Below are 25,234 nucleotides of genomic sequence, written 5' to 3'. Positions count from 1 at the left end.
TTAAAAATTTAAATATATTAATCATTGAGACAAAAATGTATATCCACAGCTCCTGAAGAGATAGATGAAATTGCAGGATTATGTTAAGGCATGTATAAAATGTTGTAGCATCTGCTGCCCCAACATTCTCTTAGGCTTTTACTAAAGCTTTTGCTATCCATCTTATGTCACGTGCATTTGTCATCTGAACATGCAAACACCGGATCGAAAAACATCGAGGTCTAGTGACGGGGTCTCCAGAGTGTCATGAGTACTGTTGGCATTATACAAGATGATTTTAGGGGCTATACCAACAGTATTTTGTATTTTAATAGATATATGAAAACAGAATATTAAACCCATCACTTTATAACTATACTTCCTTAGGTCAAATCTCCTTTTTATATAAAGTTTAAAAATTGAGCCCATTTTTTAGAGAAAATATTACTGTAGGTGCTTCTGACAAAGTCATGATGGAGGTTTGGGGATCTGGTGAGTGCAAAAGTGAGATGGAAAGAGTAACAGTGGTCAGGTAACAGTGGTTCTGGTCCTAGCTTGGTCACTACTAGGTGTACCACCTTAGCAAAGTCAGACTTCTTTGGTCATCTATTCCTTATTTGTAAAAAGACTGTTGCACTTTCCCTCCAAGGAGGAGGAGGCCGCAGCTTGTACAGCCATGGCTAAGAACGGAGGTGGAGATCTTGGCAGCAAGAAGGACGAGCTGCTGAAACAATGGGAGGACCTGAAGGTGGCGCTGTCTCAGCTGCATGTGCTAAAGTGACAGGCAGGTCAGCTTCCAAACTCTCCAGGGTCAGAGTGGTTAGCAAATCCATCACCCACATTCTCACCGTCATTAACCTGACTCAGAAAGAACCTCAGGACATCCTACAACAGCAAGAAGTACAAGCCCCTGGGGCTGTGGTCCAAGAAAACATAGGCCTTGCACGGACAGTTCAACAAGTAGGAAGGGAACCTGAAAGCCAATCAGCAGTTGTGGAAGGAGTGACTGTACGCTGTGGGAGCGTGTGCTCAGGTCCTGGGCATCCAGGCGTCAATAAGACACAAATAAAATGGCAAAAAAAAAAAAAAAAAAAAAAAGAAAAAAAAAAGAAATAGATTGTTGGGGTACCTCTAAAGTCCATTCTAGCACCACCATTATATGACTTTATGTTCTCTTGTCAAATGCCATTATAAGATCCGCCAATCTCTGTAAAACAAAAGTAAGCATTCTAAGCCTTTCCACAAGATATGCACACTTAAACTGGTTAGGGAAATTAGCTGAATTTTGGGGGGTTAAAACCACCCTGTTGGTAGATTAGATCAGTCCTTTGAAAGATTGGAGATAAACTTGATTTTGTTTAGTAACTTTACTTCTTTTGCACATGGGAGGGATTCCAAGTACCTTTAGATTTTCTCATCAAAATGGCAGCCAAATAGCAGAGAATTTTATGTGCCGTATTTCACATGTGTTAGTATTATTCTAATCTGGAGTAAGAAGCCTGGATGTCCATGATGCAGCCAGTGAAGGATTTGAATAAAGTCAGTCATGGAAGAAAAATAACACTTCTATTAGATGGAGAAAAGGATAGACAATCACTAGCGTAAGGTAAAGAGTGGTGTTTTAAGAAACAGGAAGAGCCCAAAGCTTTAAATAAAGGAGCTGGCCTGGTTTATGGTTTTAATTTTTCACTCTGAAAATAGAAAATATGTTAACCAGATGTGCATTTTCAGAGGTAATAAAATTTGAATACCAAATTAGCACTATGTGCCTCTACTAAACTGTCTGAATTAGTCCTCTACAAAATGGCTCCAGAATACCAGTTCAAACCAAAACCTGACCTGGAGTATCAAAAAGCATTCAAAAAAATCTCTACCAAGTAATATTTTCATGGCTAAGCTCTTTGTTTTCTAAAATAGTCTCTATAGTTTGAGGAATAAATCACCTTTACCTTGAATTGGAGTTGCTGTCCCTTTTTCTAGAGGGTCCCCGGACTGTCTTTCTGAAGGTAACCTATCATTACTTCTGACCTAGCTTAAAAAGAAATTAGATTAACCAATTAGATTGTGAGGTGAAAAGATAAACTTTTGATGATAATGATGAACTCTGTGAATATTTGAACTAATAAGCATTCTGAAAATTACCAAATTAGGGACTAAAATACTTTCGTTTTCTATTTGGAATACTAATTACATCTATTTAACCTATTCAGCTCAACAAACAAATGAACAAACATCAACAAAACCAATATGGTCTATTTTTGGTTGTTGTTGTTGTTATAAATATATGTGCTTGTAATGGTGCAAAAAATAAAAAAAGATGCTATGGGTGAAATTTCTTTCCCTATCATCTCTAAAAGGGCATATTCATAGAGTACACCTAAACACACAATCCATAAATATAGAAATGGGCCCTCTGGAATACCAACAGCTTCATCATGTGTTGCAGTTTCACAGCCCTCTTGGAAAATGTTGCTTCACAATTTTCTAGCTTTTCCAATTGTTTTGTTAAAAATATTTGTAAATATGCATCCTTAATCTGGATAATAATTTGATTTCTGGCATCCTTAGTTACAGTGTGTCTCTGGCACTCTGGGAAAGACAGGCAGCCTGCTCCTCACTTTGGATCTGTCACTGCTGACTCAGTCTCCTCTGCAGGATGGCAGCCAGTCTCTGCCTGGTCTCGCTAACTGAAGATGGTCCACCCCGGGGAGGGTGTGGCTGGGGGAGTGTGGGTAGACCTGAGCTGCTGACCCTGATGGGCTGAGCTGAGGCTGGGGAAGTGGTGGGTTTTGACACTGCGTGCAGGCTGGGGATTTTGATTCCCTTTTCTGAGTTCAGTCTTGCAGGCCTTCTCTCTCCCTGACTGCTGCTGGCCGCAGCAGAGGAGGTTAGGCTGCCCTGGCTGAGGGAGCATGTTGACAGCGGTAAACGTGAGCCCAGCTTCTTGAGCTCCAGGAGCTGTTCTCTGGCTTGACTCAAAGCTTCCGTCAGTTCAAAGCGTTCTTCACACTCTCTACGCACTGTTTCCTGAAGAAAAGTGTTCTGAAATGAGAAAAAGGAAAAAAAAAAAAGTCAGCCCTAACTTTAAACAGTGTACATATGGGTGGTTATTGGCAATATACACTGAGAACTGATTCGGACGTCTGTGTACCTTGACTGTGTTTGTGGACATTCTACCACAGAGACAAACAAGTCAAAAATGCAAATCATTTGTGAATATGGAAAGAACTTTAAGAGAACATTTGGTTCAGCCCTCCTAGTTTGCAGAAGAGGAACCAAAAGCCAGGGTCACTCAGATGGGGCGGGGGGTGCTGGACCCAGAAAGTCTAATGCCTACTTCAGTGGTGTTTCAACTTCTCTATGCTTTGTATCTGAAACAGTCTGTCCTGCACATGTGACATCTAGTTGTTAATAACTGTAATGTCATTAAGTATGTGATTTTATATTGAAGGGAAATTGCAATATATAAAACAGATAAAAATTGCTCAAATTAGAAAATTGAAAGAATAAAATATACCAGCTCTAGCATTTATATAATAAAATCAGTTATTTTATATGATGTTTTCTCAGTAGAACTTAAATATACTGATTACCTGCTCTTCTATAAGATATATGTCAAAATAAAGAACATCTGCTTTGAACTCCATTCAGCAAATCATGTATCAAGTTATTAGAAGCTGTAGTGGATATTGTTTCCACCCTCAAGAAGTTTGCAGCATCGTAAGTTTGAGCAAAGCTGCTTTTTATGTCCCCAACAGAAGTTGGAGCCAAGGGTGGCAGTTGGGGGAATTAAGAATTTTTTAATAGCTCGGGCTGTCCAAGGATACTCTGAAGGGTTGACTCTCACTTGACTGGAAAGTACCGGAGCAAATTTAAGCTTCAAATGTGTGACTGGACTACAGATCATTATGACTCCTTCAACTGATGAGACCCTATATTTCTAGTTGAAGAGTGATAGCCATCTTTCATATATGGAGTTCATCAAAATTACTTCAAGCCCCATGGTAAGAATTAGGTCTTGGATCTCCCTAGTGTCCTGGCATTCATGTTCATGTGATGTCAAAAAAGAGATTGAAAAGTAAACAATTCAAAATGGTACCCAAATAAGTAACCATTAAGTGATTGTGCTACAGGATTCTTCAATTAGAAAACGAACTTTCATTAGGTTAGCCTGTTTATAAAAGAAGCCAAGGCATTCCCAAGTCTGACCCTCAGTGGAAAGTGTCCTCCTAAGGGCTTACTGATTAATCTGATGTCGGTGGAACTAAATAACAAAGCATCAGGGAAAGTAGCATCTTCCTGTATTTGAGTTTTTTGCAATTATAGTCAGACCTCCATTCAATTCCAAATTTGGAAATCAAAATTGAAGAATATGGAGCAATTCCAGAGTAACAGTTGCCCACTAATATTCTATAAAATCACTGGTATGTCTGGGACAAACAAAGCTTCATCAGTTACATATATGATCCATATGTCCACATAGTTTTAAAAAATGATGGGGGTTAATTATGTGCTTCCAGGTGATTTTTTTTTTTTTGGAGCAACAGGAGACTAAGGATGATGTTTGTGGCTTTATCATTTGGTTCTCTTTAATTCTTCCCAAAATACTTGTTGAAAAGGCAGGAGAGGGAGAGCAAGAGAGATTAATAAAGTGCTTCATTAGGTGTCATCTCCTTTCCTGCTCCCAACCACTATATTTGACACAGACAGACACTGAAGATCAGGCTGGTTATCTAACTTGCTAAGAGTAACCCAGCTTTGAGGTGATAGGGCCCCTGCCTCCCCCAGGCTCCAGATGCCTATGCCTAAATTAATGGTCTAATTAATTATAGCAAACATACAGGCACCATTTTGTTCCAGAACATTGAAGCAATAAAAAGCAGTAAGACATCACATCTTGTTTTGCCCAACTTTTTAAAACCTAACCTAAACCTTCCTTTCAAAGGAAAAACCGTCAATGTATTTTGTTCCCTGTCTAGTAGAGTAAGCAGACAAAATATATTGAAGTGATCAGATTTAAGAAGCTTTCAATAAATTAGTATAAAAATTCTCTTGATTAAGAAAGCTGTGGGAAAGTTAATTTTATTTGAATATATAAACTAAAAAAAATTATAGCAGTTAACAATGAGGCCAATAAATGGGTGACATGAATAATAGGTGCACCAATATGGAAGGATAAAGTGATGGGTGATGTGATGACAAGGGCTCTCATTAGAAGAAAAATAAAATTCAATCCATTTACTAAAATTAAATTCAAGTCTCAAAGGAAAGGAGTAGTGCTTATGGAAAACATCCATAAAGCAAGTCACTTAAAAGCTATTTCAGGCAAATGATACTCCACTAAAGGAGGAAATGAAAAAGTGGAGTGAACCCAAAGATGTCCCCATAACAAGTACAGTGGGAGCAAAGAACCCCGCCAACTCCAGACTGAATTTTGGAAGGGCTTCTGACCATCTTGGTCTGGGGCCCACCGCTCTGGAACTCATCCTTCTTCAAGGCCATTAACTTCCAGAACAAAGGACAAATTCTCTTCTGTTATTTCACAAGCCAGGAGAACTTATAAACTAAAAATGGGATCCAAAGATAGGACTTCTATTTTTGTCTGTCATGAACACTATGAAATCTCAGATCAATCCCACGATGTCTGTATATCATTTGCCACCATTACCACCTCCTTTAAAATTTGAATTATAATTCAGTTTTGTACTATATGAAGTTCAGATGTTAAAATTTATTAAATCATAGAGTAAAAAAATGGAACTAGAACATATCTAGTTTAGGGGTTCGCTATTTCAGAGGTGGAGTGTATGTGACAGAGCATGAGAAGAGCACACGTGGATGTGGCCAGAGTTAGACATGTTCGTGGAAAATTCCATCATATGTGAAAAGAATCATTTACTTGGGGTTGGATTGTTTTCGACAATTTAGGCAAAATGCTTGTCTTTGGGGGTTATCTTTTTGGAAAGTTGTGTTGCTACAGAACTTTAATATGTTTTGTTGAACAACGGAAAAATGTGTATGATGGAATATGTTTGGCAAGATTGAAAATCATGGGCAAAAAACAGAATAATCAGTGAAGCCATAGCATTCTCAATGTTTTAAGTAAACATCTCTTTGGCCATATTTTAGCATGGTAAAATAGCGTTATCACTGGATTGCAACCAAACTGTAAGTCAAAATGGAAAGGGAGGCATGAGTCAGGTGAATCAAGGCTATGGGTTTTTCCAGGCAGAGTGGGCAGTGAGTGCAAACGCCTGGCATTGAGAGAGGTAGAGTCACATCTTGGGATGACATGTGGCTTCCTATGACTCAAGGGCAGAGCACAGAATGGGAGGAGTAAGCAGGGTCAGATCAAGGATGACTTAGATAACATGCTACCTTTAGAGTTTTAACTTAATTCTGAGGGCAATATGGAATCACTGAAAGGTTCATTTCACGCAGGAGACTGGCATGGTCATGTCTGCAATAAAGGAAGATCCTTTTACCAGCTCTGTGGAAAGTAGCCCTGAGTGGGGTGAGATGGGAGGCAGGGGAGGATAGGAGGCCAAAGTTTTCATGGGGGAGGGTTCTATCCTGAGTGCCCCTTGGTTAGGGTGGTCTAGGAGAGGCCGAGCTAGCATTACTGGGTTGTCAACCTCTGCTGATTGGTGGAAAGCTTTATCTATAGTTATGTCTACAACATTTTCAGATGAAGGCCACTTTGAATGGACATAAAATATGGCTTAATTGCACTCCCACTGGGCAAGTAAATGTCAAAATGAAAATATAACTTAGCTCACCATCTGTTTGAAATTTCCAATATTAAAAAATGGCCAATTTCCTTCACCCTGCAATGTAAGAGTAGTTTATTTTTATGTTTGTTTTCATTTTTATGCTTAGAGACAACTGGATTGCGTTCAATTCCAAATACAGTGGAAGAAGCAAGAAAATGTTTTGCTCGGTAACTTGATCATTCTGAAGGTGAGAATTCCATTTGTGATGGCAGTCAGATGTATTTGGCATAATTTGGGGGGAACATGCCAGGAAAGCAAATCTTCAGGGAAGAGGCAGCACAGGTGGGTGTCTTTGTTCATGCTTTATACCCAGTGAGGCCGAACCAGTCATGGAATGATCAGATTACAGTTTCCACCAACCCAAACCAGATCTAATCCAGGGTGAGTGGGTGGCTGGGCAAGTGGGTGGGGAGCTGAGGTGAAAAGAAACTTTGTGGAAAAGGTGTGGAAACCAGAAAGATGAGTAGGAGTTAGCAAAGGGCATGCCCAAACTTCCATTTAAGGCTTCTGTTCAACTAATCTGATCAGCCCAAAACACTGCAGGAAAACAGTTGAAATGGCCCTTTGGTGAGGCAGGAAGGAGAATCTGAATAAATTTCCAGGAAAGAAGTAAAATGGGTGTCAGGCACGTTATTCTTAAAACTATATTTCTATGCTTGCACATATAATGGACACTGTGAAATAACTATGCAGACAAATCAAAAGTAGAAATGGAAGGCAATCATCCCTTGGGCTAACAGGCTTCAAGAACAGGTTTTCAGAATGGAGAGGAAGAGCCTATGAAGACAGTGCTCAGGATTTACTTTCTAAGTCAGTAAGCTAACTTTAGCCAAGATTTGGTGTTAATTAAATAAAACAAAACCAATTTCTAATTTTTTTTCCTCATTCTATCAAATTTCTGGTATCCATACTCTTATCAGGGCTGATTCTCCAACATGTGAGTGACAGTCATGCCTGGGTCTCCCTCTCCACCTCTAGAGGCCTACAGAGTGAGCTTCCTCCCCCTGACAACCAACCCCAGGAATAGCTGCTCCTCTCCCTCCACTCCATCCTCCCCTGTTCCCTGTGGAGCTAGAGGTTAGAGAACCTTCATTTAACCCTTTTCTCTTTGGAAGAGACTTGGATGTTCTCTTTTTTAGGCTCAAACTGAGAACTACTCTTTTTCTTGTTTTCGGGCCAAACCCCGGGCATTTGGAAGTTCCCAGGCTAGGAAGTTGAATCTGAGCAGCAGTGCCTACGCCACAGCATCACAAGATTGGAGTCATGTCTGTGACCTACACCACAGCTCAAGGCAACCCTGGATCCTTAACCCACTGAATGAGACCAGGGATTGAACCTTCGTCCTCATGGATACTAGCTGGATTTGTTACTGCTAAGACACAATGAGAACTCCTGAGAACTACTCATTTTTTAATTTATTAACTTTGGTTTCTCATAAATGGAGCTACCAGAGAAATGTGTGCCATTTTCTCCATATTAAATAAACATACAAATACAGTAAATGCATATCCTAAAACTGGGTAATTCTCTCTTGTGGGAAAGCTATTTGTATTTGCAAATGTATGTATTCCTAAAATTTAATCTGAGAGTTTATATAAATCCATAATTGCCAGATTTATTATTAAACTTTCCTAAATAAATAGGTTTTCTTTTTTAAAAAAATAAAATTTACATTTGGAAACTATTAAAAATGCCAAAAAATGTAAAACTCATTCACAATTCCCCAAATTTTAAAAAAGCTATAAGTAGAACCCCTGCCTTTTTCTTCCTATCCCTCAGTGGTAACCACTCTAAATAGTTTGGGAAGAATTCTTCCTTAATTTTTTTTTTGTCTTTTTGCTATTTCTTGGGCCGCTCCTGCGGCATATGGAGGTTCCCAGGCTAGGGGTTGAATCGGAGCTGTAGCCACCGGCCTACGCCAGAGCCACAGCAACGCGGGATCCGAGCCGCGTCTGCAACCTACACCACAGCTCACGGCAACGCCGGATCGTTAACCCACTGGGCAAGGGCAGGGACCGAACCCGCAACCTCATGGTTCCTAGTCGGATTCGTTAACCACTGCGCCACCACAGGAACTCCACAACACCTCCTTTTGGATATCTAACAGAAATATTAATATAACATGTCCCAGATCAAATTCTTGATATCCCTCCCCAATTGTCTTCCTTTCCTAGTGTTTCCCATCTCAGTAAATGTTACTTTCACTCACTCAGTTGTTGAGATCCCAAACTTTGGAGTTTATCCTTGACCCTCTTACTCTTTTACATCATCCAGTCCATCAACAATTTCTGTCACCTCCGCCTTGAAAACATATCCCTAATCTGGCCATTTGTCACCTCCTTTACCATGATGACCATCAGTGCTTTTCTAAACCTTTTCAAGGGCCTTGTAATAGGTCTCTCTGCTTTCATTTTTGCACCCCACCCCCAACTTCAATCTATTTTCCATATAGCAGTCAAGGTTATCCTCTAAAAATAAGTCAGATCATATCACTCCCTTGTTCAAAATTCCCAGGCAGCTTCCCATCACACTTAAACAATCCAAAGTCCTTGCTGTCTACAAAGATTCCACATGAATTGGTCCCTCCAACCTTGCTTCCTACCACTTCCTCCTTGATCCGTAAGCTCCAGCAACTTGTTGACTTTCTTATGGTTTCTCAAAGGTTTTCAGGATGTTCTTTGCAACAGGGCTTTTACACTTCCTGTACTCTCTTTTCTTCCTTTCAGGTCTGTTTGAATATTACCTCCTCCAAGTGTCCTCTGACCACCCCATCTAATATGGCACCTTTCCATCAGAAGGTATCCCTTTACCTGAATTAATATTTCTTCTTAGCATCTATTAAAAACCAACTATTGGAGTTGCCTGATAGCTCAGTGGGCTAAGGATCCTGCATTGTCACTGCTGTGGCTTGGGTTTGATCCCAGGCACAGGAACTTCTGCATGCCATGGGCATGGCCAAACAAACAAACAAACAAACAAAACTATTCACACGTTAAATGCATAAACAACTGCATTAGGCACATAAATGTATACCTGAGCATGTCTCTGGGATTTGGTAGTTTCATGGAGGAGCTTTCCTTTTGTTTAGGCTTGAAAAATAAATTCAAGTTTGTCAGGTACCTGTTACTAAAGTTTAAGCTAGAATTTGCTTTGTCTTAATTTTCTTTTTTTTTTAACAGCCACACTTGTGGCATATGGAAGTTCTCAGGCTAGGAGTTGAATTGGCCTACACCACAGTCACAGCAACACCAGATCTGAGCTGCATCCAGCTCGTGGCAATGCTGGATCCTTAACCCACTGAGCGAGGCCGGGGATTGAACCTGTATCTTCATGGATACTAGTTAGGTTAACCCGCTGAGCCGCAATGGGAATTCCTGTCTTAATTTTTTAATTTATTGTAATCTTAAAAAATATCTCATTAAGGTTCATACTCTGTTGTTTGCTTTATTTATAACTTTTCTTGTTTTTCTTCTACAACCTTGTCCTTTATCCTTTCCTCTACCACCATATCAGTTCCTCTTTATAATTTACTCTTTCCATTATTTGAAATTGTTTTTAAAAGTTAAAGTAATATACTTAGCCATTAAAAAGAATTAAATAATGCCATTTGCATGAATATGATGGTCCTAGAGATTATCATACTAAGCAAAGTAAGTCAGAAAGAGAAAGTCATATGATATCATTTATATGTGGAATCTAAAATATGACACAAATGAATGTATCTGCAAAACAGAGACAGACTCACAGACATAGAGAACAGACTTGTGGTTACCAAAGGGAGAGGGGGATGGGGAAGAAAGGATTGGGAGTTTGGGATTAGCAGAGGCAAACTGTTACATACAGGATGGATAAACAACAAGGTCCTATGGATAGCATAGGGAACTATATTCAATATCTTGTGATAAACCATAATGGAAAAGAATAAGAAAAATGATACATATGTAAAATTAAAGTAATACATTACACATGGCTAAAAATTAAAATACTACTATAAAATTATAATAAAAACAAGCACTCCACACTTTCAAGTTCTGCCTCCTAGGAACAACCATTTTCAGATTTTTTCATGCTTATCTTGTGACATTTATCTCTATATTTCTAAATAATATCATTACACAGCTATGTCATGGTTTCAATTCTGAAATTGTTATCTGCCATTTCACAGAATGAAGGATGAGGATTTAGCTTCCTGTTCCAACTCTTAACAATTGTTTCTCTTCTCATTAGGAGATGTTTCTGCTCCTCTGGAGAAATTTTTATCACAATTTTATTGGAAAATCTTCCCAATTTCTATCACAATTTTTTAGTCAAATCTGTATTCTACTTTATATGATTAGAGTATATAAATATTATGCACATGTTAGCCATGCAGTATACTATGATTACATTTCCTTTCTTGCACAGTTTCCTTCTGGAGTTTATTATTATCCATTATTATTTTTTTAAGTTTTTTTTGCTGCACCCATGGCATGCAGAAGTTCTCAGGCCAGAGATCGAACTTGTGCCATAGCAGCAATCTAAGCCACAGCAGTGGATCCTTCACTACTAGGCCTCCAGGAAACTCCTATTATCCCATTATTTATCTGCTTAGTTTTCTAGATGTTGATAACTAATTTTTTACCAAACCCACTCACAGAAGTGTAAATATCCTCCCAACATGTTCAAGCACTCCATGTAATCTACCTGCTTTTTTTTTTTTTTTCTCAGAGACAAACTTTCAAAAACCATTCTTCTGCTGAACCCAGCCTGGTTCTCTAAATCTGTTGCACTGCTGTAATCCTTAGATTTCTTCCCATTATCCTGGGGATCTCCTCCATCTCTCTCCTGGGTCAGAATCTTTATTTCCTGATTCCTGTCTTTCCTCTCTCAGTTTACCCCCTCATTGTGGTGTCATACATCCTCCAACAGCTTCCTGAGAAAAGCTGCAAGCAAAGCATCATTTTTGAGAATACTAATGTCTGGAAATATCCTTATTTGACACTTGTACTTAATTGCTCATTTGACAGGATATGGAATCCTTGGTTGGAAATAATTTTCCTTTAGAATTTGTAAGCCATTGTCTTCTGGTTTCTATTGCTATTGTAAAGAATTCTGATGTCATTTTGATTTCTTATCCTTTTTAAGTGACCCCCTCTCTCTTTTCTTCCTGGATGCTTTTAAGCACTTCTGTTTATCCTTAAGGTAATGAAATTTCACAATGAAGTGTTTTGGTGTGCTTGGTGCCATCCATCATACTGGATGCAGCCTTTCAATACATAAATGCTCTTCAGTACTTAGAAAACTTCTTGCATTAGTCCCTGGATAGTTTTATCCCTTCCATTTTCTCTGTTCTCTCTTTTAAGAACTCTTACTAGTGAGGTATTGGATATTCTAACTTTATCCTCTAATTTTCTTTTATTCTATCTCTTCACCTTTTCCTTCTGTTTTTTGGGAGATTACTTCATCTTTATCATCTAAGCCAAATATTAAAGTTTTTATTTCAGTTCGTATATTTTAATACTCATTCCTGTTCTTTTTTATAGCTTCCTGTCCATGTTTCATGGATACAATATCTTCTCTTTTCTAAGAATATTAATTATGCTTTTTTTTGAAGCTCATGTTTGTTCCCCCGTTGTTTTGTATATTTCCTGTAAGTTTTTGGTTGCTTATTTGTTTGATCCTGACTTCCGTCTTTCGTATTAGAGGTGTTCTTCAAATGACTGGAGATCCTTGGCTTCTCATGTTAAAAAATGAGTCTCCAAGGGAGTTCCCTTTGTGACTCAGTGGCTCAAGAATCCAACTAGGATCCATGAGGATGCAGTTTTGGTCCCTGGCCCTGTTCAGTGCGTTAAAGATCCGGCATTGCTTCAAACTGTGCCATAGGTTGCAGATTTGGCTTGGATCCAGCATTGCTGTGGCTGTGGCATAGGCTGGCAGCTGCAGCTCCTATTTGACCCCTAGCCTGGGAACTTCCATATGCTGCAGGTACAGCCCTAAAAAGAAAAATAAATGAGTTTCCAAAATGTTACTGGAAGCTCTGTGTGCTTAGATAAGGGCTTATTGACTGGTATGTGACTCAGTGGGTAGATTGGACGATGGACATAAAATTTCATTTGAAGACCCCAACTGTAAGTAGCCGAAGGTCTTTTATTTTGAGCCAGCCCATTTGGCCACAGAGGGCTCTTCCAATTTCCTGGATATTGATATATAAACCCGGTTGTCTGTGTTCTGGGAAGTAAGTGGGTGACTCGGACTGGGAGGTTTCGGCCTGTAATATACAGACTTTCACTCCAGCTTATGCTTCATCCCATACTCTGCTATAGAGTGTCCTCAAGTCCCAAGCCTCTTGCATTTACTTTTTCCAGAGTGTAAACCTTCAGTATCCTGCCAGGATGGTGGGTGGGGACTGCTGGGGGGTTAGAGAGGGCATCTAAGCATCCATTTGCTCCTTTTATAATCATCAAACAGTCCTGTTTTCAGATCTGCTCTTCTTTCCCTCTTTCAGAGGTATTTGGTGTCCTCAGTTCCTGCGCCTTTCCAGTGATAAGTCACAGGATTAGGTTTGCTCCTTTTAGGATTCTGCCCGCTCCCACATTCCCCATAGGCATTAGGTTTCAATATCCTACAGCCTGCTAATTGCCTCTCATCCATACCTTACTTTCCATTTTCCAAAATTTGGTTGATATCTTTTTCATCTAGTGTCACCTCCTTACTTGTTCTTTTCCTCTTATGGACTTATTCACTTTTTATTAATTTGCTGTCAGTTTAATGGTATTTTGGGAGGGAAGCAGAGATAAACACATACACTCAATTCTCTATGTTTAACTGAGAACATTCCATTCCCTTCTATTTTTGAATATCTTGCATCTTCATTAGATAGCTACAAGAACTGGTAGAATTTAAAACTTCTGCTCCTTATATTTTCTTTATCTATAGTTTTAAGACAACAAAAATAGTGACCTCTCTGCACAGGCTTTCCTTTGATTGTTGTACATGAACTGCTTTTTCAAATTTACCTCATTCTTCCTCTGGATCACAACAAGGCCCCTAACAGTGGAGCCACATGGTCTTGATGGGACTCACATGGAACTAGTGGGAAGAAAAACTGGCAGCAAGAACCATGTCATTAATTTTAACCTGATTTTAAATGATAATGTCCTATTCTCTAACATATTGTCTTATTTTTCTGACTTCCTTCTTTTTTTTAATGTTCCATTTTTTTTATGTCTGTGTCTTTTCCCTAAAAAGAATTTCAAGTGCTCCCCTTTCATATTTACATTTCCCATACGGTTTTACTTCCCAGTTTCTCTTTTCTTATTGACCTGCATCTCCTGTTGCCTCACCTTCTTGACCCTTGTTTTGGGGGCAGCTCTCCCCTAAGCCCTGCTCCATGCAGGAATGTCTATTTTGCCCTGGAGAGGCTATGGCTTTCCTCCTATCCTTGAGAACTTTCTTTATGCAATTAAAAACAAAGTTCTACCTATTCTCTGGCCTCTTGAATGAGAGCAGAGCTTTCCTCCCCTTAATGAGCTTCCTTATTAGACCATTAATTTATCTTCTTTCTAATGGGAATTTGTTCCCCACTTAAATCAGGCTTTTTTTTTTTTCCTTTCAAACTTAAGAAATTTCAAGTGTCCAGAATGTACGATCACAAAAAAGTAGTGCTTTTCACTTTACATGCTAACAACCTCTATTCTCTCTGGCTCACAACTCCTATCACTTTTATTACCTCACTTCCTATTTTTATAAGAATATTCTGGACTTTAGCATTCTTAACCAGAGAAGCAGCCTTAATAATTTACTCTTACAGTTAAGTTGTAATTATTTAACTCCTAATGGAAAATCTGCCCTCAGGCATGTCCTTAGATAACTTTACTTTGGGTATGATCCCCAGTAATGATCCATGATCATTTATATACCACTCGGTGTTTTGTAACTTTCAAAAGTCTGCATTTTTTCTTTTTCTAAAAAAAACCAAACAAACTTCATCTCTAAGTAGCTTCCTTTACAACTAACAATCAGCAAGAACTCCAAATGTAGCTCCTTTTGTGTGAAAAAGATATTTGCTCTTCACTTTTAGCCCAGTTTCTCTTGCCAAAATCACCCAGGGGCCCTGAGATTGGCAGCCTCTAAAATGGCCCCTAGTTATCTCTGCCCTCATGCTTTCAAAGCCTCGTGCAATCCCTTTGCACTGAGTCTTGGCTGGACTTGTTGGTTCTTCTGCAATGACTAGAAAGTGGCAAAAGCAATGAGATGCCACTTCTGAGATTAGGTTACAAAAAGACTGTGGCTTCTCTCTTGGGCACCCTCTCTTGCACTCTGTCGTTCTCATGCACTTGCTTCCTTTAAGGGAAACCAACTGCCAGGGTGCAAGCTCTTCTCTGGAGAGGTTTGTGTTGGAAGGAACTGAAGGAGGACACTGACCAACACCCAGCATTGAACTGAGGCTCTCAACTCAATAGCCATTAGGAAATAAATCCTGTTGACAACCACATAAGTGAGTTTGGAAGCCACCCCTTCCCCAGTGGAACCTTTAGATGAGACTGCAGCCCCTGACACCCTAATATCAACCTCATGAGAGGCCTTGAGCCAGAGGCACCTGGCTAAGCCCTACTTCAGATCCCTGACCCTCAGAAACCATGAGATACTAAGTGTGTGTTGTTTGAAGCCACTGAATCTGATGATAATTGGCTATACAACAATAGATAATGAATACAAACCCTTACAGCCAATTTATTAGCTTTTAGTCTATGCTTTTAATAGATAAGTTCCTTTTTGGGGTATTCTTTCCTCTAGATGTCAGTTTAATTGCTCACATTGCTCTTTAAATTCATCTTTGAAAGCAGAGAATGGCAGTTGTCAGCCTCGTTCATAATTACATATTGATTCCTAGCACAGTGCCTGGCACCTGGATAGATTTCTATTATATAGTTACTGGATTTGACCCTTCATTTTTTTCCTACATATCCTAGTTAATAAGTTTGGGGTTTAAGAGGTAGAAAATCTGCTGGTCTAGTTACTTGGACCTTTCTCTTCTTTAACCTCCTGTCCCTCATCTAGAACATCAACACTGCTGTCTCATTTGAAGCATCACCTCTCTCCTTCTCTAGCAAAGCTAAGTCCATATATGCTTGCTCTTCCCACTTCTGGCTGGACTGGTGGATCAGCTTCCTTTTTCTTTTCTTTCTTTCTTTTTTTTTTTTTTTTTTTTTTTTTTGTCTTTTTGCCATTTCTTGGGCCACTCCTGCAGCATATGGAGGTTCTCAGGCTAGGGGCCTAATCGGAGCTGTAGCCACTGGCCTACACCAGAGCCACAGCAACACGGGATCCGAGCCGCATCTGCAACCTACACCACAGCTCACAGCAACGCCAAATCCTTAACCCACTGAGCAAGGGCAAGGACCGAACCCGCAACCTCATGGTTCCTAGTCGGATTCGTTAACCACTGCTCCACGACAGGAATTCCTCAGCTTCCTTTTTCAAGGGAGGCTGTGCTACTGTATTCCAACTGGAGACACTCAATCACCTAACACCCCAACCATGTGGTGGGGTAAGCACTAGTATGTTTAATGTTCTTCTAAAAGAGAGAGAGAGGAAGTGTGTGTCCTAGAGATGTTTGGTAAGTGCCAAGCCTGAGGTCCCTTTGAAATTTAGAAACACAATCACTAGAACTCAGGTACCCTAAAAGAGAAAATATTGAGATTCAAGGAGATGAATATTGGAGATTCAAATCCTGGAGATTCTTTTTTTTTTTTTTTTTTTTAGCTATAAGGGCTGCATTTGCAGCATATGGAAGTTTGCAGGCTAGGGGTTGAATCAGAGCTGCAGCTGGTGGCTCATAGCAATGCTGGATCCTTAACCCACTGAGCGAGGCTAGGGATCAAACCCTCATCCTCAAGGATACTATTTGGGCTCATTGCTGCTGAGCCACAGTGGGAACTTCCCTGGAGATTCAAATTTGAAGCTTGGTTCTATCATGCTGTGTGACCCTAGATATTATTCAAGCATCTTGAGTGATTTCCTCATCTGTAACATGGAAATAATTTCTACTTTATAGGGTTTAGACATTATTCTTGATCCAATATTCTCTTAATTCCACATTTTAACTTATAATTTCTTTGCAATAGGTTCATTTCATAATTCTAATACAGCATAAACTTTTTATTTTGGTTGGTAACTTAAATATAGAAAGAATATGGTATATTTGTTAATAATATTACTATTAGCACTTTCCCTTTATTCTTTCATTAAGATGCCAATAAAACCATCAAAAACCATCACTAACATTTAAAATCTTCCTCTATTTGCTTTTACAGGCTATCCAGTCATAAATAAGTCAAATATTCCCAGGTGACAATATTCTAATTCTTGGCTATTAGAAAACTGCTCCACTGTCAATTAGTTTGGGCTGCCATTAAAAAAAAAAAAAAATACCAGAGGCTGGGTGGTTCAAACAACAAACATTATTTCTCACAGTTTTAGAGGCTGGAAAGCACAAGATCAAGGTGCCAGCAGGTCTGGTGTCTGGTGAGGGCCAGCTTTCTGATTCACAGTTGGCCCTTCTCTATCTATGCCTTCCATGGTGGAAGGGGAGAGGAAGTGCTATCTCATAAAGCACTAATTCCATTCAGGAGAGCTCCTCTCTCATGACATATCACCTCCCAAAGACCCACCTCCGCATATCATCACACTGGCAATTAGGTTTCTTCATATGAATTTGGGGGGACATGCATTCAGTCTATAGCATTCACTGTTTCTAAGCTGCTCAGCAGCTCAGAAATAAGATTGTGTTAGAAAAAAATTTCAAATCAACATAGGTCCACTCCAATTTTAAATAAAAATACACCAAAATAATCATGCAAAAATAGGAACAAAGACCAATACTTGTAAATTACATTATAACTTTAGGGTGATAGAAAAACAAAACCCTAGAGAACAATTATATTTAAAATATATTGTCCAAAATATTAACTTCAGCAGCAAAAAAAGCAAGTAAAACAGAAATATATAAAGATTTCTAATCTTAGATGTTTTAAATGGTCATTTGCAATACAGTAGAACTGCCTGAGGAAAACTTAGAGACTATGTAGTTAAATGTATTATTCATTTCACAGAAAAGGAAACCAGGTCCAGAGAGGTTAAGTGCCTGCCTAGTTAAGGACAGAGCCAGGATATGACCCTAAGTCTCTGACTAATAGCCCAGGACTCTTTGCATGACACCAAGCTGCTTTCCTATTTTTGTTTGTTTGTTTGTTGAAAGAACAGGCACCCTTTCGCTAATTGCAATGGTACCATCATCTGCTTCCTACCTCTTCCTGGGACTGGTTGAATTGCTGTATCAGTTGTGTTTGTGCCAGCATTACTCTTTCCAGTACATCTGACTTCTGTTTCATTTCCTTCCTCAAGTCCTCTGAAACAGAATCATTACTGTCAATTTCCTTCTTCAAGCGTGATTCAAATTCTGCAACCAAATTTTTAAGGTTTTCAATTTCTTTCTCCTTTGACTCAGATTCTTTGCTATACTTAACATGGGATTCATGGAGTTTTTCTTCAAGAGCGGCTACTTTCAGCCTTAACTCTCTAGTAGCGCCTTCGATTAAGTCAGATATCTGTAAGATAAAATCTTGCATTAGTTTGTAGGCAATAGTCTCTATGTAACCATGATTCTTGTTGTTTTAAGAGGCTTATTCTAAATAACCGGTGTTATCTTCTGATCAGATAAAAACAAATCCTATGACATATGTAGAAAATCTAAAAAGATTTTCTTTTTAAGGAGTTCCCATCGTGGCTCAGCAGAAATGAATCAGACTAGCATCCATGAGGATGCAGGTTTGATTCCTAGCTTCCCTCAGTGGGTTAAGGATCTGGTGTTGTCATGAGCTGTGGTGCAGGTTGCAGATGCAGCTTGGATCTGGTGTTGCTGTGGCCATGGCATAGGCCAGTGGCTACAGTCCAATTCGACCCCTGGCCTGGGAACAGGGGTTCCCATATGCCGTGGGTGTGGCCCTAAAATTAAAAAAAAGACAAAAAAAATATTTTTTAAAGTTAAGACTAAAATTTTATTTTTACCACCTAAAATGGAGTTGAGTCAATCACTTGGGCATACTTGGAAATATATGAATCTCTGTAACTCAACTGAGCTACCAAGGACAGCTCAAGTCTTCATCAGGTGCCTGTCTGGACTCACTCTAGGCTGGCTTTGAGACCTAGAAATGCCTGATGTTTGGGTATGTACATAGGCCAGCACTGCAGTTACAATCTACTCGACCCATACCAATAAGTTTTTCTTTGATGTATTTTTTTCTTTCTTGAATGTGATGACTGGAAGTACCCCGGATACTACATCTTCTATAGTAGTACTGCCCAAAAGACCTTTCTGTGATGATGGAAATATCCCGTGCTGTCCTTCATGGTAGCCACTAGCCACATGTGACTATTGATAGTGGTGTGCTGGTAAATGTTTAACAGTGGACTCCAACACACACAAAAGCCAAATGTGTATCTAATTTCCATGGTATAAATAGCCTCACCCTGGCCAATTTCAAGGTGACATCACTGATCACTGAGCTGGGAAGAAATGCACACAATAGGCTCTCACTTGCTGGTACTGGCTATTGAGTCACTGGCAAAGTAACTGAGGAACTGAATTTTAAATTTTATTTAATTAATTGAAACTTAAGTAGACACATGTGGCTACCATATTAGTGCAGTTCTAGAGGATATCAGAATACTTTGAAAATGTACTGCTTCTTGAGGTGGTACCTCTAGACAAAGAGATGAGAGAATAACTTGCAGAAGCTTCTCCTCAAATTCATGAAAGTCTTTAGAAGGGAAAAGACTGCTTGTTTTCTTTCTCCTTAAAAACACTTAACAGAAAGCAGACCAGGAAGAGCAAAGCTGCTTCTGATGAAACATTTCCTTATTATTTATGCTACGGAGATTGTCATATTATAAATATTAGTATAACAAGAAACCAGCCAATGAAGAATCTGGAAAACATTCATAGACCAAGGTTCCAAGGATTTTGTGAACCATTACTTAAGAGTTACGTATTTAATTGTAAATCAATTATACTTCAATAAAATAACTTTTTTAAAAAAGAGTTACTTATCCAAAATTTGTTTCAAATGTTAAATTTACATGAAGAATAACTTCTACAAGAAAACTATTCACCACACTTAGCAATTTTACAAATTAATTTTCCACTTTCTTCAATGAATCCAGGAAGGCAGAGGGTCACTGATAGGTCTGAACAGTAGTTTCATGAAGAGGAAAGATGACACTGAAACAGAGCAGGTTGTCCTTGGAAGAAGAGGCTCACATAGCTACAAACACATTTTGATTTTTTTAAAAGGGAGTCAAGATTTAAAACATCAAGAGAATTCACTCACAAAATCTGGACCTATGACTTCTCTTGAAAAACTATGGCCCTGGCAAATTGGGTCCTGCCTTTCAGCATTCCGCTGCCAATGGTCCTGAGCCACCCAGGACTGTAAGAGCAGAGGGCAGGAGCATGGAGCAAGAAGCCTGTCTGGGACTGAATCTATCCAGAAGAGGTGGGGCCTTGGGTGATCTGAGGCTACAAGCCCCCAGCACATGCTCCATTGTCCCAATAGGACTTCACTTACAAACACAGATGCAAAGATAAAATTATTAATAATCTTAAGACAGCATTTCCAAGCATTAAACCTGAAGTATGAAGCCTTCCTGAGTGTGCAGACCTGTGACGCTGCAGCCATCATACACTGGCATAGCTGGCCCTGCCTACAGTGAGCTAGTGAAAAGGCTCTACCACATCCCCTGTACACCAAAGCAGAGGGCAGTAAGTCTCATTTAATGCTAATTTACATAGACTCTTAAGGAGTTTATTCAAAACATGGCTTCACTACTGGGGTCTTGGTTAACACACACACACTCCAGGTTCAGGTATTTAAAAAAAGGGGAATCTTGACAAAACCTTATATTATGTTAGGACACATTCTTTAAGAAATTATGGATTGCATTTAGAAATATTTCCCTATATCTGGAATCTAATATATGGCACAAATGTATATTAGAACCTTTATGCAGAAAAGAAAACCATGGACATTCAGAACAGACTTGTGGTTGCTGAGGGGGAGGGAGAGGGGGAGGGGGAGGGAGTGGGATGGACTGGGAATTTGGGGTTAATAGACGCAAACTATTGCCTTTGGAATGGATAAGCAATGAGATCCTGCTGTACAGCACTGGGAACTATATCTAGTCACTTATGATGGAGCATGATAATGTGAGAAAAAAAGAATGTATACATGTATGTGTGACTGGTCACCTTGCTTTAGAGTAGAAAATTGACAGAACACTGTAAACCAGCTATAATGGAAAAAATAAAAATCATTATTAAAAAACAAAAGTAAAAAATATTTCCGTTCACCCAAAAATATTTATAATTGAAAATATTTGCAATTAAAGGGGAGAGGCTTTAGTTTTTGGTAAAATTTTAATTGTAAAACCCCTCATTTTCTTTTGTTGGATATTTGAGGCACTGGACTATCTAACCATGCTAATTATTAGTTATATAATTTATGGTGTTTTAAAAATAAGTTTATTTTATTAGGAAAAAATTCCACACATAGTAAATTGTGTGCTTATATAAAATCTCAGTCATTCATTCTGGAGAACAGCAAACCATTCTATCTATCCAAAATTAATGCACAATGACCATGAGAAAAAACTACTGGAGTTACAATTACAGTGGTGTCCTCAGGAGGAAATAACCAAGATCCATAGTTTCAAACTCATTAAATAATGATGAACATAATAATGACAGACCTTCATTTGTAATTCCTCTTGTTCTTTCTTATATTTTTGGATTATTTTTTGGTGTTTTTCCTTTTCAGTATTAAGCTCCAGTTTAGCTTCTTCCTTAAAGAGAAGAGCTTGCTCCTGAAATTCAGCTAAATGTTGGGCTCTTTCCTTGGCAAATTCAGCTTCAATCTAGAAAACAGCATTAACACACATAGAGATCCATTTTACTCTAAGAGAAGTAAATTAAGATTATTTTCAGACTCTCATATTTTTTCTTCCAGTTTTAGTGAGATATAAGTGACATACAGCACTGCATAAGTTTAAAGTATATGGCATAAAGACTTGATTAACATTATGAAGTTATTATAACAATAAGTTTAGTGAACACCCATCATCTCATAGATATCCAAAATTAAATGAATATTTTTTTGTTGTGATGAGAACTCTTAGGATCTAACAATTTTAAAAAATTCTAATATTAATTTTTAAATTTTTTTTTTTCCTTTTTTTCTTTTTAGAGCTGCACTCACAGCATATGGAAGTTCCCAGGCTAGGGACTGAATTGGAGCTGTAGCTGCCTGCCTACACCACAGCCACAGCAACATCAGAGTTGAGCTGTGTCTGTGACCTACACCACAGCTCACAGCAACACTGGATCCTTAACCCACTGAGCAAGGCCAGAAATCGAACCCAAGTCCTCATGGATACTGGTTGGGTTCATTACCACTGAGCCACAATGGGAACTCCTGGGTTAAATATTTCTATATTTTCTATGATCTTCAAGACCTGTAAAATGAGTAGAGAAGTTAGGACAATAAAAGTTTTAGAGATACTAAAAACTTAGTCTTCTGTACATTTATAGTGTAAACTCAATCCTTGCCAGCAGCTCTATAAGAAAAAAAAAAAAAAGAATTTGAACCTCTTTAAATTCCACTGAAAACTCACAGTGGACACAAAGTATAAATGCTGATTTTGAAAAATGGTCCTTTCTTGATATAGACCATTGACAGTTTGGGAGCCATAGATTATCATTTTAACGTTAGTGAGGTCAGAAGGATGACTGAAGGAAAACACAGTCAATGATGCTTGTATCAAGATTTTGACTCAGAATTACAGTGTTGGAAGGGAACTTAGAAATCCCCCAGTTCATTTTCTCAAGCTTCCATCTATTGTGGAAAGAATAAACAAGGGTTTTGGATTTAGAGTTTAAATCCTGGCTCTAAATCCTGGCTCTGCCATTCTAGCTGTGTGATCTTAAATTGTGACTGTAACCTCTCCTGGTGGGGTTATAACTTGTTCCCGTGGGGATCGTTATAGGGATTAAATGAGATGAAACATCTGTGTAAAGCTCTAGCATGAGGAGGAATTCAAGTCAGTAGAGATTACTTCCACACCCCAACTTCAGTCTCTACCATGGAATCTGCACCAAATGATTGTCTGCTCTGTGCCTCAACAGCACCACAACCCATAACTCACTCCTTCCCCAGCAGGCGTTTCCATTTTCAGACAGTGCTAAGCATTAGGAAGTTTTTCCTTTAGTTGAGCCAATATCTCTCTCCCTGTGGTTTTTAACCATTGGTTTTTGGCTCTGCCCACTGGAGCAAGAGAGAGAGCAAATCTATGAGTTCTGTAGTCATTCAGACCTCGGAGTTTATCAAGTGGATTAGAGAAGGGATCCCAGTGACAGGCTGGCTCTAGATTTACATTGTGTTGTGATTATAAATTCTAAGAGGGAGTAAATGCCAGATAACTTGGAAAAACTGTCAAACCTGACTTACTGTGACTAATTCTCAGGCTACTAAGCAGAGAAGGACAGAGGTCAGACTGAATTTCTCAAGAGAACACTGAAACAAGGGTACCAGGGAACAAAGTTTGCAGGAGGCCCCTCAAATTACATAAAATGCAGACAGAAGACAAGCTCCAGTGTGGAGTCCGTGGGGTTTACTGCACTGGGTATAGGCCTGAGCATTTGCCTCAAGGCAAAACAATTTTTTTTTAATACTCAATGCACAGAGTTATTTTGGCTCTCTCAAAATAAATTTCTGGATTTCTTGGGGGAAAGGATACTCATAATCATTTAGGGACATGATAGAATTGTTCAGATGTGTTGCTATCAGACTACAAAAGATGAGGGAAGCCTCAGGGCACTCAAAAAAAAAAAAAAAGCAGACGTTCTGAATTCTAGATACTTCTATTCATCTGCCTCCTGGTAGCCATTTAGACACAACACAGGTGTCTCAGATAAGCTGTCAGAGTCAGAGATCTCGACATGGTCCCCTTCCCACCTGTTCTTTCTGCAGTACTCCCCATCTCAGGACACAGCACCACCACCCACTTAGTTATTCAGGTCGGTAACTGGGGCACTATCTTTCACATGTCTCTCTCCCTCACCCTCCAACCTAATCCAGCACCAAGTCCTGTTCATTTTGCCTCCAAAAGATGTCTTGAATCCATCCATTTCTCTATGCCTCTATTTCCATCACCCTAGTTGTGATCAACACCATCTCCTGACTGGCCTCCTTACTTCTACTTCTGCCTCTTTCCAACCCATGAGACACACAGCAGAGTGTTCTTCACAAAACAGAAATTGAATTCTTTTATCTTCTCTTAGTGGTTTCTCAATGTATTGGTATAAAATCAAAACTCCTATACTGATCTCTTACTGGACTACCAGCAGCCCACATGACACCTTTGTGAGAATCAACAAAGCACATCTTCCTTAGATGAACACAGCTTCAGGCAGAGCACAGGAGTTGGTGAGCAGAAGGAGGCTGGATGCCAGCTCCCTTCTCTCCCTTGGCCTGTGCTATTATTCAAAATACAACCCAAATGCCATATATGCAGCCCTGGACTTCTCCAACGTGACTTTCACCACTTTCCCTCTTTGATCACTGTGTTCCAGCCATGCTGGAATAGATAATTCAAGAATACATGAGAGGAGGAAACCAAATGCAAAACATTTGGAAAAACAGTAAGGTAATAACCTTAAGAGTTAATAGCTCACAAGATACCTTGACATCATTTTAAAAAAACAACTAAATTGGGATGGAATGCTATAAAATTGGGTTGTGATGATCATTGTATAACTATAAATGTAATAAAATTCACTGAGTTAAAAATAAACAAATAAGGGAGTTCCTGTCGTGGCTCAGTGGTTAACGAATCCAACTAGGAACCATGACGTTGCAGGTTCGATTCCTGGCCTTGCTCAGTGGGTTAAGGATTTGGCATTGCCGTGAGCTGTGGTGTAGGTTGCTGATATGGCTTGGATCCCGAGTTGGTGTAGGCTGGCAGCTACAGCTCCGATTTGACCCCTAGCCTGGGAACCTCCGTATGCCAGGGGAGCAGCCCTAGCAAAGGCAAAAAGACAAAAAAACAAAACAAAACACCAAATAGGAATTCCCGGTCCTGACGCAGTGGTTAATGAATCTGACTAGGAATGATGAGGTTGAGTGTTGGATCCCTGGCCTTGCTCAGTGGGTTAAGGATCTGGCATTGCCATGAGCTACAGTGTGGGTCGCAGACATGGCTCAGATCCTGAGTTGCTGTGGCTCTGGTGTAGGTCGGTGGCTACAGCTCAGATTCGACCCCTAGCCTGGGAACCTTCATATGCCATGGGAGCGGCTCAAGAAAAGGCAAAAAGACAAAATAAATAAATAAATAAAAATAAACAAATAAACGACTAAATACATTTGTTGATAAGCTCAAGGAAAATTTAT

General features: G+C 39.2%; 1 protein-coding gene across 12 annotated transcripts in view; it reads right to left on the bottom strand.

Annotated features, from left to right (window-relative positions):
* The window catches only part of LEKR1 (leucine, glutamate and lysine rich 1), a 307,061-nt gene that overhangs the window by 76,659 nt on the left and 205,168 nt on the right, over positions 1-25,234 (bottom strand). For 9 of the 12 annotated variants that reach the window (XM_021069707.2, XM_084987475.1, XM_084987472.1 and 6 more), the window contains 3 exons: positions 21,540-21,704; positions 18,041-18,340; positions 2,215-3,021 (listed from right to left, as the gene is read on the bottom strand). In XM_021069707.2, coding sequence (XP_020925366.2) covers positions 2,608-3,021; positions 18,041-18,340; positions 21,540-21,704 — 879 coding nt within the window. In that variant the 3' untranslated portion in view covers positions 2,215-2,607. Of the gene's footprint in view, positions 1-1,108; positions 1,187-1,928; positions 2,012-2,214; positions 3,022-18,040; positions 18,341-21,539; positions 21,705-25,234 lie in introns of those variants that run through there. The other 3 variants (XR_014822589.1, XR_014822590.1, XR_014822591.1) reach the window with 3 other exon arrangements.

The sequence above is a fragment of the Sus scrofa genome, chromosome 13, assembly GCF_054392235.1.
Source record: "Sus scrofa isolate SSC_HxYL_T2T_F1_AM1 chromosome 13, Sscrofa_HxYL_maternal_Yorkshire_Landrace_v2.0, whole genome shotgun sequence".
In the NCBI taxonomy this organism is placed as follows: Eukaryota; Metazoa; Chordata; class Mammalia; order Artiodactyla; family Suidae; genus Sus; species Sus scrofa.
The sequence above is the reverse complement of the archived record's forward strand: the minus strand, read 5'-3'. Positions and strand labels throughout refer to the sequence as shown.